The sequence below is a fragment of the Marmota flaviventris genome, chromosome 6 (genome assembly GCF_047511675.1).
Source record: "Marmota flaviventris isolate mMarFla1 chromosome 6, mMarFla1.hap1, whole genome shotgun sequence".
In the NCBI taxonomy this organism is placed as follows: Eukaryota; Metazoa; Chordata; class Mammalia; order Rodentia; family Sciuridae; genus Marmota; species Marmota flaviventris.
This window is the reverse complement of record NC_092503.1, coordinates 9,242,113-9,258,963: the sequence shown is the minus strand read 5'-3', so window position 1 is coordinate 9,258,963 and position 16,851 is coordinate 9,242,113. Positions and strand designations below refer to the sequence as shown.

The 16,851-nt window shown below is 44.1% G+C and overlaps 1 protein-coding gene across 1 annotated transcript in view; it reads left to right on the top strand.

Annotated features, from left to right (window-relative positions):
• The window catches only part of Snx9 (sorting nexin 9), a 105,533-nt gene that overhangs the window by 27,936 nt on the left and 60,746 nt on the right, over positions 1-16,851 (top strand). Inside the window, exon 2 of the mRNA XM_027939496.3 lies at positions 14,096-14,182. Within this exon, the coding sequence (XP_027795297.2) occupies positions 14,096-14,182 (87 nt within the window). The remainder of the gene's footprint in view (positions 1-14,095; positions 14,183-16,851) is intronic.

Here is a 16,851-nt window from a genome sequence, read left to right as displayed (position 1 = left end):
ATAATATGCCATATATCTTGTATATTTATTCATCTGTTAATGGAAATTTGGATTGCTTTCACTTCTGACTCTTATGAGTAATGCTGCCACAAGTATTGTCATACAAGTATCTGTTTGAGCCCTTGCTTTTAGTTCTTTGAGGGCATATACCTAGGAGTAGAATTCCTGGATCATATGGTCATTCCGTGTTAAACTTTTTTTTTTTTTTTTTTGGTGGGGGACTACCAGGGATTTAATCCAGGTGTACTTTATCCCCAGACCTTTTTTTTTTTTTTAAATTTATTTTGAGACAGGTCTCACTGAGTTGCTCAGGGCCTCATCAAGTTGCTAAGGCAGGCCTTGAACTTGTGATCCTTCTGCCTTGGCCTCCAGTGTTGCAGGGATTACAGGCATGTGCCACCATGCCCTGCCTGTGATAGATTTGAGGAACTGCCAAACTGTTTTCCACAGTGGCTGTACCATTCTACATTCTCACCAACCGTTCATTTTGTTTGACTCCAGTGGCTTAAAAGAAGTATGTCAGAATTTCATAAAACTCTAAAACCACAGTCGTTTGAACTGAGGTGGAAATTAGTATGAAATCTCTAAATTAGCAAACTTCAAAAACTGCTTTGTATTAGGTTATAATTCTCAGAATTTAAAGTCCTTTTTGGGACTTTGCCACTTTGTTACTACCCTCATCTCTGTGACTTTTGATTTCTTTACTATGATACTACATTATGCACACTGTACTAGAGTTTGTAGTCATGCAGCTTTTTGCTTACTGAAGGCTGCAAAAATGCCCCCAATCTCACATAAGAATATAGTATAGTAATAAAGTTTCTGACTTAGATAAAACATATAAGCAAACTTTTATTACTAAACAATAATTGTTTCTAGGTAACTTGTACTTGGTATTAAAGTACTCAGTAGATTTTAATTGAACAAATACTATCCTTAGTTTAAGGTTGAGTTTGTTGTAGCTATTATCTTCTTTTTTCAGTGAATAAATTTCTTTTAAATTACCCAAACAATTCATATGCTCATAAAGAAAAAAGTCCAAATATATGAAGTATCTAGAGTAAAAGATTAAAATCTTCTTTATCTTCCTTTGCTGTTGTCAGGGTGTTTTTAATTATTGTCTATGTGTTCTTCCAGGTGTTTCTAAAATACCTTTACCCTCGTGCATACACATTGTAATAAATGGATATTTTGCTCTGTGACAGACTTTGATCATTTAAAAAATAAATTTTAGAGTTCTTTGTTATCATAGACTTATTGTTCTTTTTACTTGTTATTGTTTACTTAATTTAGTTCAATGTTTATTATAATATCTAATTTATGCTAATATTTTTATTATCACAGATGATAGAGTTATTATCATAGACATTTTGGTGTATTCTGTCTCAGTGGATTTCTTTCTCATTGGGAGATATTTTCATGCCTGGCAATTTTTGGTGGATGGTAGACATGGTGAATTTTTACTTTTCGGATTCTGGATAATCATGTATCTTTCAAAACATTCTTGATCTGTGTTCTGGGATACAGATAAGTTACTTAGAAATAGTTCAATTCTTTTGATGCTTCCTTTTAAGTTTTGCTTTAAAGGTTAGATCAGGGCAACTTTTAGTGAAGGGCTGTTAAGGGGTACCTGTTATTAAGGTACCTACTATTGAGGGGTACCTGTCTGAATAACGCAGGCAGTGACTGTGTGTCACCGAGTTTCCGGCGTGGCTGCCCACTCCTCCTGGTGGCTCTCTCCACCCTTGAGCACTTCTCTTGCATGCCTGTGGCAGTCAGTTTCCACTTAGAGACTCAGGTCCATCCACTGAGCTTCAGAACACATTCTTCCGATCCTCTTCTATGTGAACTAGGCTTCTTGGCCTCCCCAGACTCCCATCCTAAGTCCCTTCTGCAAAGAGAGTGACAGACTTCATCCGGGTGACCCTCTGTGTACTGTGCCCTGAAGACTTGTCCAAGCAATAAACTGGGGCAGTTCCTGGGCTTGCCTCATTTCCCCCCTCTCCAGGTTTCTGTCTTGTGCTGTCTGTTGTCTACTCCTGTGAGTGCTTGTACTTGGTATTAAAGTTATTGGGTCCAGTGTTTGGGTTATTTAAAGCAGGAGGATAAATGCAGGACCCACTATTCCATCTTTTCTGAGGCTAAAGATTTTTTGCCCACTGATTTTTTATTAAACAGTTGTGTACTTTTTATAGTATTATTTCATTAAATTGACCTTTTCTAGAACTAATTATCATCCTCAAAAGGACCCCTTATCACCCTGCTTCCTCTCTGCTCCCCTCTTGTATGTTGTGTGGCGGTTTTGGAGTGGTGTCCACCTGCGTCTCTGCTGCTTCCTCACACATCTAGAGTCAGGTTGTGCAGGTGTCCAGAGACCTGAACCTTGGTCCCGCTAGGCAGGTGTTTAATGCAGCCAGTCACCTAGGCAGATAGGGTCAGTCCTGGTAGAAAGATGTGTCTGCTTGCTTCTGCCCTAGCCAGGATCCCACTGTGAGCTGGAGCCTAGCAGCAGTATCCGTTTTCCTGCTTTCCTGCTTTTGTCATAATTTTTTCTTTAAGTCTTCGGTCTCTTCATACTAAAAGTGCATTCTTGTAGCTAGCATAGAGGGGGCCTTCCTTTTTATCAAGTTAACCATCTGCCTGTCTATTGAAGTGTTTTGGCCATTCACGTTTGGCATGACTCCTGATTTGATGTGGTTCTAGTATGCCGCCTTAGTATTTCCTCTAGTTTTCCCTGATCTATCATTTGCTTCACTTTTTCTTGCCTTCTTTTGAATTGTTTTTAGTATTCCTCGATGTCTTTGTCATTGGCTTATTAGCTGTACACATGTCCTTTCTCCCACCTATTCTTGCCCTCCTCCCCAGCCTCCGTCCCTCTCTGCCCACGATGGCTCACAGGTGCACAGTGGTCATCTGTGTCTGAACACATTCTCGCTCTGAAAATGCGATGATGCCTCACCTGTGAGAACTCAGCCACCGTGGACTTCGTTTCCCTCTCCTGCGCAGTGTTGTTTTTGTCACACATTTCATTTCTCAGTATTATAAATCTCATAATATGTTCTTACTCTTTTTTTAAAAATCAGTTCTTGTTTATAGAAATTAAACAATGTTGTTTTTTTTTTTAAACGTGGCCCAATATTTGCCAATTTTTATGCTCTTTTGTGCTGATTCAGGTTTGAATCCAGTGTCATTTTCTTCTTGGTTAAAGAACTTCCTTTAACATTTTTTTTTAAATTTTTTAATATTTATTAGTTTTCGGCGGACACAACATCTTTGTATGTGGTGCTGAGGATCGAACCCGGGCCGCACGCACGCCAGGCGAGCGCGATACGGCTTGAGCCACATCCCAGCCCCTTCCTTTAACATTTTTGAAGTGTCAGTTTGCTGGTGACAATTCTCTCAGTTCTTGTTTGTCTGCAGATGTCTTTGTTTCACCATTTAAATTTTTATTTTTTATTTTTAATGTGGTACTGAGGATTGAACCCAGTGCCTCGCACATGCTAGACAAGCACTCTATCACTGAGCTACAGTCCCAGCCCCTGTTTCACCATTTTTAATTGACATGTTTGTTAGGTGTTTACAGGTGCAGTATAGTCAATACAGAAACACTAGGTGTAATAATGAAATCAAGATAATTAGCATACCATCTCCTTGGACATGGTTATTTATTTGTGTTGGGAGCCTTCACTTCCTCTCTTGTAGTCTTTGGGAAGTGTGTGATAAGTGGTGATCTGCGGTCACCCTGCTAGGCTGTGGAGCCTTGTGGCGCCCATCTTCTCTGAGGGTGGTGTTGTCTGTTATCTGACCCCACCTGCCTTCCCTGCCCACTGCTTTGCCCACCCTACAGTCGCCTAGTTTTGAAGGATGTTTTTCTGTATACCCAATTCTAGGTTGGTAGTTTTTGATATCTATCATCACCTTAAGGACGGCATTTGACCTGTTTTTGAGGAAAACTCTGCAGTCATTTCATTTTTTGTTTCTCTGTATCTTTCTCTCTCTCTTTGTTCATATTCTACAGTTTGAATGTGATGTCTCTTAAGTGGTTTTCTTTGTGTTTTTCCTGTGTGGGGTTTATTCAGATTCCAGGATCTGTGGATTGTAGTTTTCATGAGTTGGGTGTTTTTTGCCATTATTTCCTGTTTTTTCTTTTTCCCTTCCTTTCCTTCTGATTCCAGTACCTGAATGTTGGGCTGCGGGTTGTGGTCTCCCGTCGCTCAGGCTCTGCTCGTTTTCCCAGCAGTTTTTCTTCTTTCTGCTAGCACTGTAGCTGTGTCTTCAGGTGCACTGGTCATTGCTTCCTTAAGCCTGTCCAGGATGTTTTTTCATTTCATGGATTGCATTTCACAGCTCTGGTCATTCCATTTGGTTCTTTCTTATAACGTCCATTTCTCTCCTGATGGTGATCATTTGTTCTGTTAAGACCTTGATCCCATATTTATAAGAACAATTCTAAAATATCTGCCAGTTGTGTTAGCTCTGTCTTTTCTTGGTCTGTTTCTGTCGATTGATGTTTTTGTCCTGGCATTGGGTCTCATTTTTTTCTTGACTTGCCTATTAATTTTTTGATGGATACTAGAGTACTGTGTTGGGGTGTTGTTGAGTGTCTAGTTCCATTTTTCTCCCTTAAGAAGGTATTAAAGTGTGTTTATGAATCAGTTTGATTCTTTCAGTGCTTATTTCTAACTTTTGTTGGGTGGGGATCTAGAAGAGCTGATCTCAGGCCCCTACTGCTGGGCCCCGCCAACCCTCTTGTGTCCTGAGAACTTCAGGTGGATACAGTGATGGCTTCCCCTCCCGCCAGGTGGAACTACGGGCCGCCCCAGGCTCTGCCTGGCCTCGGTGCTCCTACAGTCTGCAGCTCCCCTGTGGTTGTCTCCAGGGGGCCCTGGAGAGTTGCCCCTCAGCAGTCTAGTGCCCGCAGCTCCCAGGCGCCCGGTTTCTTGGTGGTCTCCTGTGGATTCCCACTGCCTTGCCTCCTGGAGTCTTGGCCCTTCCTTCCACTTAGCAGGAGGTGCGTCCAGCTTGGGGCTCCTTCCTCTCCCAGCATTTGGGTCAAAATGGAAGGGCCTCCAGGCAGCAAGGTAGAGACACCCGGGCTCCTCCCCTTGGTTCCTTTCTGCAGGGGCTCCTGGCTGCCCTGTCGGCCGGGATCTAGAAGGGCAAGTTGGCCAACAGGGACTCCATCATAGCTTTCTGTGACTTGATCTTGATCAATTTACTTTTTTTTAATTTGGAGGCGGGGGTCTCACTGTGTTGGTCTCAAACTCCTGGACGCAGCACTCAGCCCTCTTCCTGCCTCAGCCTTCTCACCACCCCTCCTGGCTTCGTTCGGTTGGTTGTTGTAATTATTGGATTTTGAAGTATTAGTTATTCATTTAGTGTACTCCTTTTTCTTTATTTCATTTGATGTGTATGGTAGCCTCTTCAGTTCCACCTTTCACTATTTTTATTCTCTAGAAGGCCCTCAGTTGATTGGTTATGTAGGAAAAAGGTGTTGAAGTTCAGGGCACAAGTTCACTTTTGCTGCCTCCATGTGTGGCGGTTGGGCGCAGGGCATCTCCGAGCAGTGCAGGACGTGTCTTTCCCCAGCACACTGCCAGGCCCTCCGGGAAACGGTGTGCTGTTTGAGAAATTTCAGGGAAACTTCAGTCCAGGTGAGGAGTTGAAAGCACTGCGTACACAGAAACAGAAAGCATTTCTTTGGAATCTTGTGAGGACTGTTTTTCTTATCCTTATGAGATAAGGTACTTTTTACCTAAGCAGAGTTGTTGGGGTAATCAGTAAAAGGCAGTCAGTGCAGGAAAGGGCTCGCTGGTGCCTGCCGGAGAGCATCAGCATAGGACTAAAGGGACAACGGTTAAAATAGGAATTCACTTTATGGCATGATGTAATTTGAAGAAAGTTTTCAACCTCTTGGGGAAAATAATATTTTAAGGTATTTGTATCATTTCAGAAATTAAGCTGAGTTTGAATTTAAAAACTGATAATGTTTAAAATCTTTAACGTACAGCCCCTGCCATTGATTATTGATTTGTGGTCTAAAGATGCTAAAAATAAAGTATTATCTCTCTATTTCTCAAGTCATAGTTTGTTTCAAGTGCCCATTTTTAAGCGAAGAGGGTACTTTTGGGCAAAATGAATTTGTAATTTCTTTAAACACATCCCCAGGGGCTTGGTGACTTGTGTGTTTACAGACAGGTCGTGACCTTGTGCACTGTGTCGTTGGAGCATGGTGTGAGTTATTGATCCTGCTTCCTTACTGAAGGCTCTTTATGCTTTTGGCTAACTCTTCTGGTTTGTATTATGTTGCTCATGGGACTACCCTCCAATTATATGCATATAAATGTGTACACATGCACAGAGTTTACAGGGATACGATTGGTTTTTGTCAGTTTACATAAAAATTGCTCTCCTTACTACGTTTTCATTATTAAAATATTTTTTCAAATGATTGGGGTCAAGTGGTTCCCTGAGGACTCTGATCAGCCTTGCCTTGTCATCCGTGTCTACATGGACACATACTCTGCGTGCACAGAGACCCCCAGTGTGCTGTGCACTGTTAGCATAAAATATATATTTTCTCTTTCCATTGAAAGGTTTCTTGTAGAACTTTAACTTCTGTTTTCTGCTTATGAGATGTGGTTTCCTACTTTAAAACTGTTTTGACTTTTTCCCCTTGTCTCCACAAGTTTTATGTTGTTGTGGGTGGTGGTGATTTAGATTGTGTTCTGTTAATTTTTTTTCCCCTGGCAGAGCTCTCTGAAATGTGAATGGTAGGATCATACTGCTTTACCTCAGTCTTAAAAACAGACATAATTGGATGTGATGGTGTATACCTACAACCCCATCTACTGGGGGTAGGGGCCACGCTGAGGCAGGAGGATTGCAAGGTCCAGACCAGCCTGTGCAACTTGGTGAGATTCTGTCTCAAAAAAAGGGGAGGGAGTCTGGAGACACAGCTCCGTGGTAGAGAACTTACCTTGCATGTGCAAACCCCTGGGTTCCATCTTCAGTACTGTTGGGGGGGGGGGGGGCGGAACACCACACATACATAAATATACAAACAGATATACATAATGCACACAAAAAAATATTTACTTTGGCTCTTGTCAGAATGATGAAGAAATACAAAAAAGCCTACATTAGTTCATGCCAGAATGCAGAGAGATGCTGGTTTCCCCTTTGGCTGAAGAGGGCCAGCACTCCCCAGGACTGTCACTTCCCTACTGTGGTTTGGGTCTGGGGGAGCTCCTACCCTCAGCTCCAGTGAGTTAGGAGTTTGGCCCTCCCCACCCCTGGGCCATATGTAGGGCCTCCCTGCAGGCCACACAGCATGCCTATGCTAGTGGGGTGAAAGGGTCTGGTTCCTATGTGATTCCAAGAGATAGTAGACTCCAGAAACAACTTTTGTGAGAGTCAGTAGCCAGGGGCTCTACTTTCCCTTGAACTGGGGGAGGGGAGATAGTTGCAGAATCTTTGGTGGTCTGGGAAGAGGAAATACTTACATATGCCAGTTTTTAGCATAGGCAAAATGTGCATATAACATTCAGAAAAATCAAAGCATGAACTAATGCAGGCTTCTTTGTATTTCTTCATCATTCTGACAAGAGCTAGCTAGTGCTTACGGCCCTCTATGGCGGTCACTGTTCTTTTATTTTTATTACTTGATTTTTCGTTTGTGTCACGAGGCATGTGCTGTTATCCTTATCTTATTCTTAAGGAATTTGAGACCAGAGGTTAAGGGATTAAGCCACAGTTTTCAAGTCTGGTGAAATGATGGAATGGGGATTTGGACTCCTGTGTCTGGCTCCAAAGCTGGCTGGCAATTGCTAGGGAGATGATAATCATGCTACACACACACACACACACACATACATACACACCCTTGGGAAGAATGAACCATTGCGTCAGTGCCCTGTGCTGGTGGGGGATCAGGACTGTGACTGGAAGTGAGGCTTTACTAGTTGTCGTGGGTCTGGGATTGGGAGGTCTTTGCTTTTCAATTTAATGGGTTTTTTCCTACAGTAAACATGTAGTTTTACAGTCAGGAGAAATAAAACCATTTTAATTTGGGGCTGAGGGTGAGTGTGGGGAACTTTATTGAGTGACCACACCTTCCAGTCCTGATGCACCAGGGGATCTGAAGGATCACTGTAGTCTGGCGCAGTAGTGCCATGACTCGAGACTTGGTCTTTCCCCCACTCGGCCAGTCTTCTGAGTGGGCATACCCCTGGGATTGAGCTACACTCACCTATTCTTTTGTAATCCTACCTCTTCGCCCTGTTTGGGATAGAATGTCCATGGAAACTCCCTTTGTGTGTTCCCTTCTCTTGCTCTGCCTTTGGGTGTGGCCTTAGATGTCAGTCAGTCATCTGACAGCAGACATCATGAAGCTAGACTAAACACCCCCTCAAACCTGACCCCTCGCCTCATTTGAATAGCTTCTCCCCAGTAAAAGGGTTCAGCACGTGCTCTCTCTTTCTGTGGACCCCTGAGGTCAGAGGAGCTGTCATAGGACCCAAAGAAAAAGGTATCTCTGTTTCTTGTGTGATTTTTTTTCGTGCAGCCTAGTTCACCTGGAGTAACCCTGAGTGTTTCAATCGTGGAACACGACAGGTGAGGTTATTTTCTTAGCCACAGCCAAATTTCGCTGTACTTTGCCTGGAGGTTGGGGAATGAATTAGTGACCTTGCAGCTCAGCAGCAGTAGATGTGCTGATAAGAGCGACCTAGGACTGAGTCAGAAATGATGTGTGCAAGACTTTCACGCACTGTATTCTCCCTGGCTGTCTGATATGTTTTTGAATAATTGTGTGCACGTGTATGCATGCAAATATATCAGATAATCACATTTTTAAGGAAACTTTCAAAACTCATGGCACTCAGACCCTTCATCAAGGAAAGGAACAATTTAAACTTTTCCTTTTATTGCCTTGTTATAAAACCATACTGTGTTTACATATAGCACATTTACGTGCAGAGAAATCAACAGTACTCAGAACAGGAGCTTGGAAATATGGTTAACGCTTCTGCAGCCTTTAGTACAGATTCTGTTGGGCCTCTCACCAGCTCCAGAGCTGGCCCTGGGAGGGTTTTGTGCCTCGTGACGGGCAGGGAAGTGTCCTCTCGGGTCTCGGTGTTTCCAGCAGGAGTCTGCACATCCTAGATAGTGGTGCAAGGCAGTACTTCAAATTTTTAATTTTTTTGAGTAGGTGGTTTCTTAAGCTCATTTCTATTTTGTCTTTTATTGTTACTATAAGTGGTGCCCCCCATTTTAATTTCAGTTCGGACTGTTGGTACAAGCATACAGTTACACTGACAAAAGAAATATACCAAGAAATCCCACTGTCATCCTTCTTCTTATCCACTCATTTTTCTCTGCTGTCTTTCTAGGTAACCAATTTAAAATTAAATACTGGTTTTATTTATTGAGTATTTCTTTAAGGAAATACTGGAAAATGTAAAACATGTGAAAAAAGTGGCATACTCTAGGTCCTGTTCTACACCTTGCTTTTCTCACTTGCTGTATATTCCTTCCAGGTTTCCACAGAGATTTTTTTAAATTCTCGCACTGCTCCTGTGTATTCCATGGTGTGCCCTGGTTGATGTAAGCAGCTCCCTGTTGGTAGATGCTGGGTGGCCTCCAGTCTTCTGATACTGCACGTGGCTGCAGTAAATGTCCACGTGCACTGGTGCGTTCAGAGAATGAACTCCCTGGGTGAAATCTGTGGGTCAAAGTGTGTGTTAGCTTTCTGGCACGATAATACATACCTGAGATGATCAACTTAGAAAAGGTTGGCTTTATCCGGGGTCACAGTTTTGGCAGTTCCAGTACTCAGCTGGTGGACCCTGTTGATGTTAGGCCTGTGGCGTGACAGCCCATAGCAGCGGGAGGGTGTGGTGAAGCAAAGTGAAAGGGCGGCGGCGGCGGCGGCGGCGGCGGCGGCGGCGGCGGCGGCGGCGGCGGCGGCGGCGGCGGCGGCGGGATCCCCCAGGGACTTCCAGGGCACAGCCTGCCCTCACGTTCTCCCTGCAGGCTCCACCACCTCCCACTGGCACCTCAGCTGGTGGCCGTGCCTCCAACACATGGCCTGTGGGCGATGTTGAAGATCCACGGGGCATGAAGTGAAATTGTATATTTAAAGCTGTGTTGGGGTAGCATTCCTCACCCATCAGATCAGCAGAAATATAGAAGCAGGGTGACTTATTTTGTTGGTGAACCAGTGGAGAACTGTTATAAAACCCCTAATGGAGGGAAGTCTGGCAACATCAACAAGGTTAATTTGTTCTTCCCCATGGGTGAGATGAGTACTTTAAGGGCTGGGGTTGTGGCTCAGCCGTAGAGCGCGCGCCTGGCACGTGTAAGACCCTGGGTTCGATCCTCAGCATCACATAAAAATAAATAAAATAAAGGTATTGTGTCCAACTGTTACCACTGTGTACCCGGTGACGAGTCCTTGCTTCCCGATGGTGAAGTATAACACCAGAGAAGCACGCCAAGGCAAGTTTAGAGTGGAAAGTAGAAGCTTTATTAAGGACAGCAGAAAAGACTTCTCCCAGAGGAAGAAGGGGACCCAAGAGGTAGAATCCGTGGAAGGCGGGAGGTCTTCCCTCTTTTATAGCTAAGGTCTTCATTCTGCTTTCCCGCATTCCTGTAGGTGTTCCTGTCCTTGTCCTACCTTGCAGTGTAGGTGGGGAAAGCCCAAAGGGTGGGGGACAGGTGGGCAGTAATCTGGGCAGGAAGGACTTTTGGATTAGCATCTCCATGTTTGCTGGGAGCTGCTTCAATTAACATTTCCTTGGGATGGGCTCTGGGCCTTAGGGACATTTTCAATTCCCCTTTCCCTGGACTCCATTCTCAATATGGCCTTCATTCTTGATTTTACTTGATATTAGACCCGATTTACCTAACTACACTAAGTACCTATTTTTAAATCAGGCTTCACAACTACCACTAAAAATTTTTAAAAGATTCATCTGTAGTTTAATATGACTGTTCTTCTACCCATTTTTCGGTTGTCAGTCTTCTTGAATTCTAGAGGTTCTTATGTAGTAGAAGGATTAATTAATCCTTTGGAAATGAGTTGCAGATATGCTTTATAACTTACATTTTATAGTAAGGCTCGTGATTTTTGTAGTCACTTGGAGCCTGGCAGGAAGAAGAAAGTGAGGGGAGGCAGGCAGAATCGGAGATGTGGACAATAGGGAAGGAGGAGTGCAGGTTGCATGCTCCTGCCCCGTAGAAGAGGAGCTGTTTCCTCGTGTGGGGTGTGCACCTGTGGTTAGGGAGCACAGGGAAGACTGGTATCTACTCGTGATTCACCTTGTCTGTAACTTTTTGAAATTTTTTTTGAGTTTAATTGTGGTTGGCGGTGTCTGCTAGATATATAGTGGGAGGTTATCTACTGACCAGGAACTCTGTGGAAACATTTCTTAAAGTGTGTAGTTGACGTTGGAAAAGGCAGTGTAGGAAAATGGACCACACAAGAAGAGACAGATGGGCATATGAGGTTGAGGGCAGCATCTGGATTGGTTTGGATACAGCAGTAGTGAACTAGAGGAGAGAAGTGAGAAAACAGGGGGAAGCCAAAAATAAGGAGAAGCAAAAGAGGGGAGGGAGGTGACAGAGAGGCAGTGAGGTTTTCAGTGCTGACAGCTCCTGGTTTTACTCCGCTTTACCTTCTCCAGGCTGAGTGCTCTGTTGTTGTTTTCTTGTGACATGTTATGCCTATTCCATGTTAGGCTTATTAAATCCTTTAGTTCTCCAAAATTATTCTCACTTCTGATTTTAAAGAATGCTCGTCAGTTGTCTTAATAAGTTTTAATTCAATGTTTTAAATAAAGCTAACTGGTTATATTTTTCCACGTGTGTCTTATAGTCCTTTATGATGCTGTAACAGAACACCAGAGACTAGGAAATTTATAGAGCAGAAAAATATTTTCTCACTATTTTGGAGGCCAGGCAGTCCAAGATCAAGGCTGGGAGGCTAGGGCCTGGCCTGTCTGCTTCCAAGATGGTGCCTTGAACACTTTGTCCTGTGGAGGGAGGGTGTTGTGTCTTTACATGGCAGGGCAGCAGGAGAGGGTGAACTTGCTCCCACGGGCCCTTTATGGTGGCATTAGGCCCCACCTCCCAGCTGACATTTAGGATTAAATTCCAACCTGAATTTTAGAAAAGACAAACGTTCAAACCTAGGGGTGAGTAAGTGTGCGGTGATGTCTGAAAGTGTTGGGGTGGGTGTCCATCTCTTCATTTTTTACTTATTTCACATTTGGTTTCACCAAACTATAAATTCCTAAACACAGGGCTTAGGAATTCTGTATTTGGGGACTGGTTGGATTTAGCTGGACTTTTTAAATTTTAAGCAGGATTCTTAAGGAACAGTGACACAACAGCAGGTTCCTCTGCCACCCTGGAGCTTGGCGCAGTTAGCATACTGGGCTCCTTTCCAGGGGAAGCTCACTTCCTTCCGCGGAGCACCCTGTGCATTTATCTCCTAGCTGCCCTCTCTGCACGGAGGACTGAGGTTGATGTGACATGTTTTTAAAAAATATCCCACAACATGACAAACAGAATTCTATCTACTTTGCAGCTGTGTGAGAAAAATACCTCCACGTGGTTTCTTTGTCCTTTGTCCTGACCCGAGTTGACTGCAGAGCTGGCAGGGTTTGCTCCCTTGCCTCTGCCCCTCAGCCCCTTCCTGGCCTGTCAGTGACAGAGAAAAAAGAACTGATGGCATTTCTTAACCGACAGACTCCTCTACCATTTGTTTTGCTCCAACATTTTATAAGGAAAATTTTCAAATGTGTAGAAAAGTTGGAATAATTTTCCACGAAATACCATAAATCCACTATCTAGATTCCGGACATTTTGCATTTATGATGCCTGCTTTATCACATGTCCACCCATCAGTCTATCTTGTTATTTTCTTCTTTATTTCAAAGGAGGGATTTTTTTCCTCCAATCTTTGTCACTGGTGGCGAGTCCTTCATCCCCATTAAAAGAATTTCAAGCACAGTCAGGCACTTACGGAGAGGGCTGAGGTGAGCAGAAGGGCCTGGCCTGTTCCTGCCCTGTGGTGGGTGTCGAGCAAGTGAGCCCCGTCCTGTTAGGTAACTGAATTTGCCCGTGGGAACCAGTTGCTTTTAAGGCAGCCCTGTGTTTCCTAGGGACATGCCGTCCCCAGTTGATGAGATGCCTTGTGGAAGAGAGTCCATGGGGTATAATTATTAAGATGGGAAGTGGGCCAAGTCTGCCTTATAGACATTGTAAGGCTGTCTAGAGGACACTCTGTGTACACGCATGTGCACTTTTTATCATGGGGGTTTTCTGTCGTGAAGCCGTGCCTGGCAGTGTCCCCGCAAGCATGCCCTCCTGGCCCGCCGTCCCCAGGCTCCTCTGGAGGAAGAGCCTGAAGAACAGGCCCTCCTCTCCTCAGCCACAGCAGCTTCCTCTTGGTCTGTCTTATTTGAAATGGAGATTTCATTTCGGGGAGAAGTTGTCGAACTGCAGCTTTCTTTGCCTGACCCACTCGGCCCTGTAGGGCACGGTGCGGTGGCGAGTGGTGTAGCAGAGTGTCTGTTACACGGAGCTTATGGGTCTGAGTTAGGGCCACAAGATTCTGCATTGTCGGGTTTATCCCAGTGGCTGGCTCCAGATGTGGCTAGTGAGAGTTTTAACAGTAAGGGATTCTTCTAAAGATGGAGGAGTCTGACATCCCTTGCCTCGGTTCCTGAGAGCGAGCTGTCCCAGAATCAGCAGCATCTGTATTTCAGCTTCATGCATGGTTTTTAATTTTAATGAAACAGGTGTATTTAGAGTTCTTTTTGTAGGGTTGATCGCTAATGCAGTGTGGGTAGCTGCTGAAAACTGTCCCCCTTCCAGAACATGAGGGACTGTCTCACCATTGGTGTTACCTGTCCCCAGTACAGCTGACAAACCATTCTGGTAATGGGTCTTCCCTTTTACAGTCAGCCCCGGCCCCCTTTCTGTTCATACCAGTCTGTTTACAAAGTGGACAGTAATGGTGGTTTGGGTTTTACTGTTGGGTCTACATTCACCTGAAATTTTTTCTTCTCTTCCGTACCCCCAATAGGCTCGGGTTATGTATGATTTTGCTGCTGAACCTGGGAATAATGAACTGACGGTTAATGAAGGAGAAATCATCACTATTACAAATCCGGTAAGAGAACATTTGGTTATTCCTTGTTTTTGTTTTTTTGTATAGGACATTGAGCCCAGGGATGCTCTACCTTAAGTTGCTGAAACTGGCCTTGAACTTGTGATCATCCTCCCTCAGCCTCCCAAGTTTCTGGGAGGCTTGCACTGCCATGCTCATTTTGTGGACTTATTTTTAAGGTTTAATTTTTTTTGCTAAGTTGATCATTCATACTCACATTAATTCTTTTCTGTTGCTTAAATTTTTTTTCTGTTGATGAAGTAGTAAGAGGCTATTACATAAACACTGAGAAAAGCTTCCTAGAGATAGCTGGGGAAATGATTGAGTTTATTAGATCTCTGTTTCATAATTGTTTTCTTTGTTATTGATAACCTTTCAAGCACCCTCTGTTGTTGTGGAGCTTAGTTCAGTCTGCTTTCCCCTCATGGTGCTGTGTCTTTAGAATGCAGGAGAGGTGGTGCTGACCTTCCTCACAGCTCTGCTTACTGAGCGCTGTTGTTGTTCTGAGCTCCATCCCTAAAGTAGATTGCCAGAGGGCAGTATGTGCTAGCAAAGCATCAGCCTTGCTCCCAGCGAGTTCTCTCTGCTTAGTTATGTTACTGCTTCAGCTTTTATTCAGTGAAGAAATGGCTATATGTATAACAAGGATTTCTGCATCTTCACAGAACTGTTTGCACATGTGTACATAGATACACATGCATGCATCTTCACATGCTCAGGTATGTACCCACACACATTAACACGTGTCCTCACACGTGTTTGTATCTCTTCTCACTTAGCTAGGTGTATTTCCACCCTCTCTGATAAGCAGCCATGTGATCTTTTATCTCAGATTCAGCATACTTCCTTTCACAAAATGAAATCTTTATTGACAATTGAATTTCTTTTATGATTTTTATTGCTGAGTAGTGCAGAGGCAAAAATAATACTCATTTTTTTTCAATCATCTTGGGTCCAGATCCTGTTAAAGTGTTTTCTACTACCTCTGTGTGATATGTGCCTCAGTCTACTTAATTTTTCATTTTATTTTATTCTGATTTTTTTTTCAGTACTGAGGATTGAACCCAGGGGTGCCCTACTACTGAGCTATAGTACCCCAGCCCTTTTTTTTGAGGCAGGGTCTTACTAAGTTGTCCAGGCTGATCTTGAATTTATAATCCTCCTGCCTCAGCCTTTTGATTAATTGTCCTTTTTACGTGTAAACCTTCTTACAGAGTATAGTAAAATTATGAGATGAACATAATTGAACATAATTTTTGTAGGGTTGATCTCTAATGCAGTGTGGGCAGCTGCTGAAAACTGTCCGTGTAGTAAAATTTTAAGAAAAATTGTCTCAATTACTAGTATTTCATCTGGGTATATGCAGCTAGAGAAGGACCAAAAGCAGGCATGGGGAGTCGGTCTTTACAGTTGTAAAATCAGCAAAACTTTGTTGTTACTCTTTCTTTACCTCTTCCTACTCATCCCCAACACCACTGAGAGTGCCTAACTCTGACACCGCTCTGTGCACACCTCTGGCCTGTGCTTCTGGCAGACGTCCTCCCTAGTCCCTGCCACTGTCTCTGGGTTCCACGCTGTATGTTCTGCTTCTCTGACCATGCACTTGCTCAGTTACCCACACGGAGTACAGGGGTAGTCTTGTGGAAGTCTTGGAAGCCTTGCCCTTGCTCTAGGCTCCTCACTTTTCAGAGAGGTCTGCATTGGTTTTTCTTACTGATCGCCTCTAGCACAGGCTGCTGATCCTATCTGATGCCCTGTGCCACTCTCCTCTTGTGTACATAGATATACATGCATGCATCTTCACATGCTTTTATGATCCGCTCTTCCTTCTGCCTCGTGATGTAGGTATTCACATCTTTGGCCCATTTTCCTCATGTTACACATTTTCAGAATTGTTTATTGCCTCCTGTGTACTAAATTCCTGGTATCTGCAGCTTGGCCAGGCTGCTGAAGCTCCCACTTGGCTGTCCAGCAGAGTCCTAGGCATCTTTATGACGCTTTTTCATAAGCCCTTCAAACATCCTGTGGTGTGGGATCTACAGGCTCACCACACATGCTGAGCCAGTCCTCTTCCTGAAGTCTCTTTTTTTCTAATGTGGAACGCACCCATTCATTCTCCTCAGCTACAGCTGTACATCACAGAAAGACGCTGGCCTTACACTTGCTCACATCTAGCCTTTCCCCTCTCTGTCTCTACTGTCACTGCCTTGAGTGAAGCCCTCCCCTTGGTGCCTGGACTGGGTGCCTTCCTGGCTGGCCCTTCTCCCCCTGTGGCCTGTTCAAACTGCCAGCTGTAGGTCTACAAGACACCTGCCATCTGGCCCCGTCCTTCCTCTCCAGCTTTCCAACATATGCACACCCTCTCTTACGCATGCACAGGCATGTGCACCCCGTACATAGCCACACACTTACATCCTCACTCATAAACACACTTGCACCACCACACACTCTTACAGACTCGTACCAACACACTCTCACATTTAGTGTCTACAGACATTTACAAATGCACATTTACAGGTTCACAGTCACATTCTCACACTTGGTCTCTTACAAGCACGCACACACTTATGCGCACGCTCTCACAAGCACACAGACCCATTTGTTGTGACTGCACTCTTGCTCGTGTCGTTGCCCTGCCTGGCATGCCTCCTCACAGATGTTCCATCCCGATG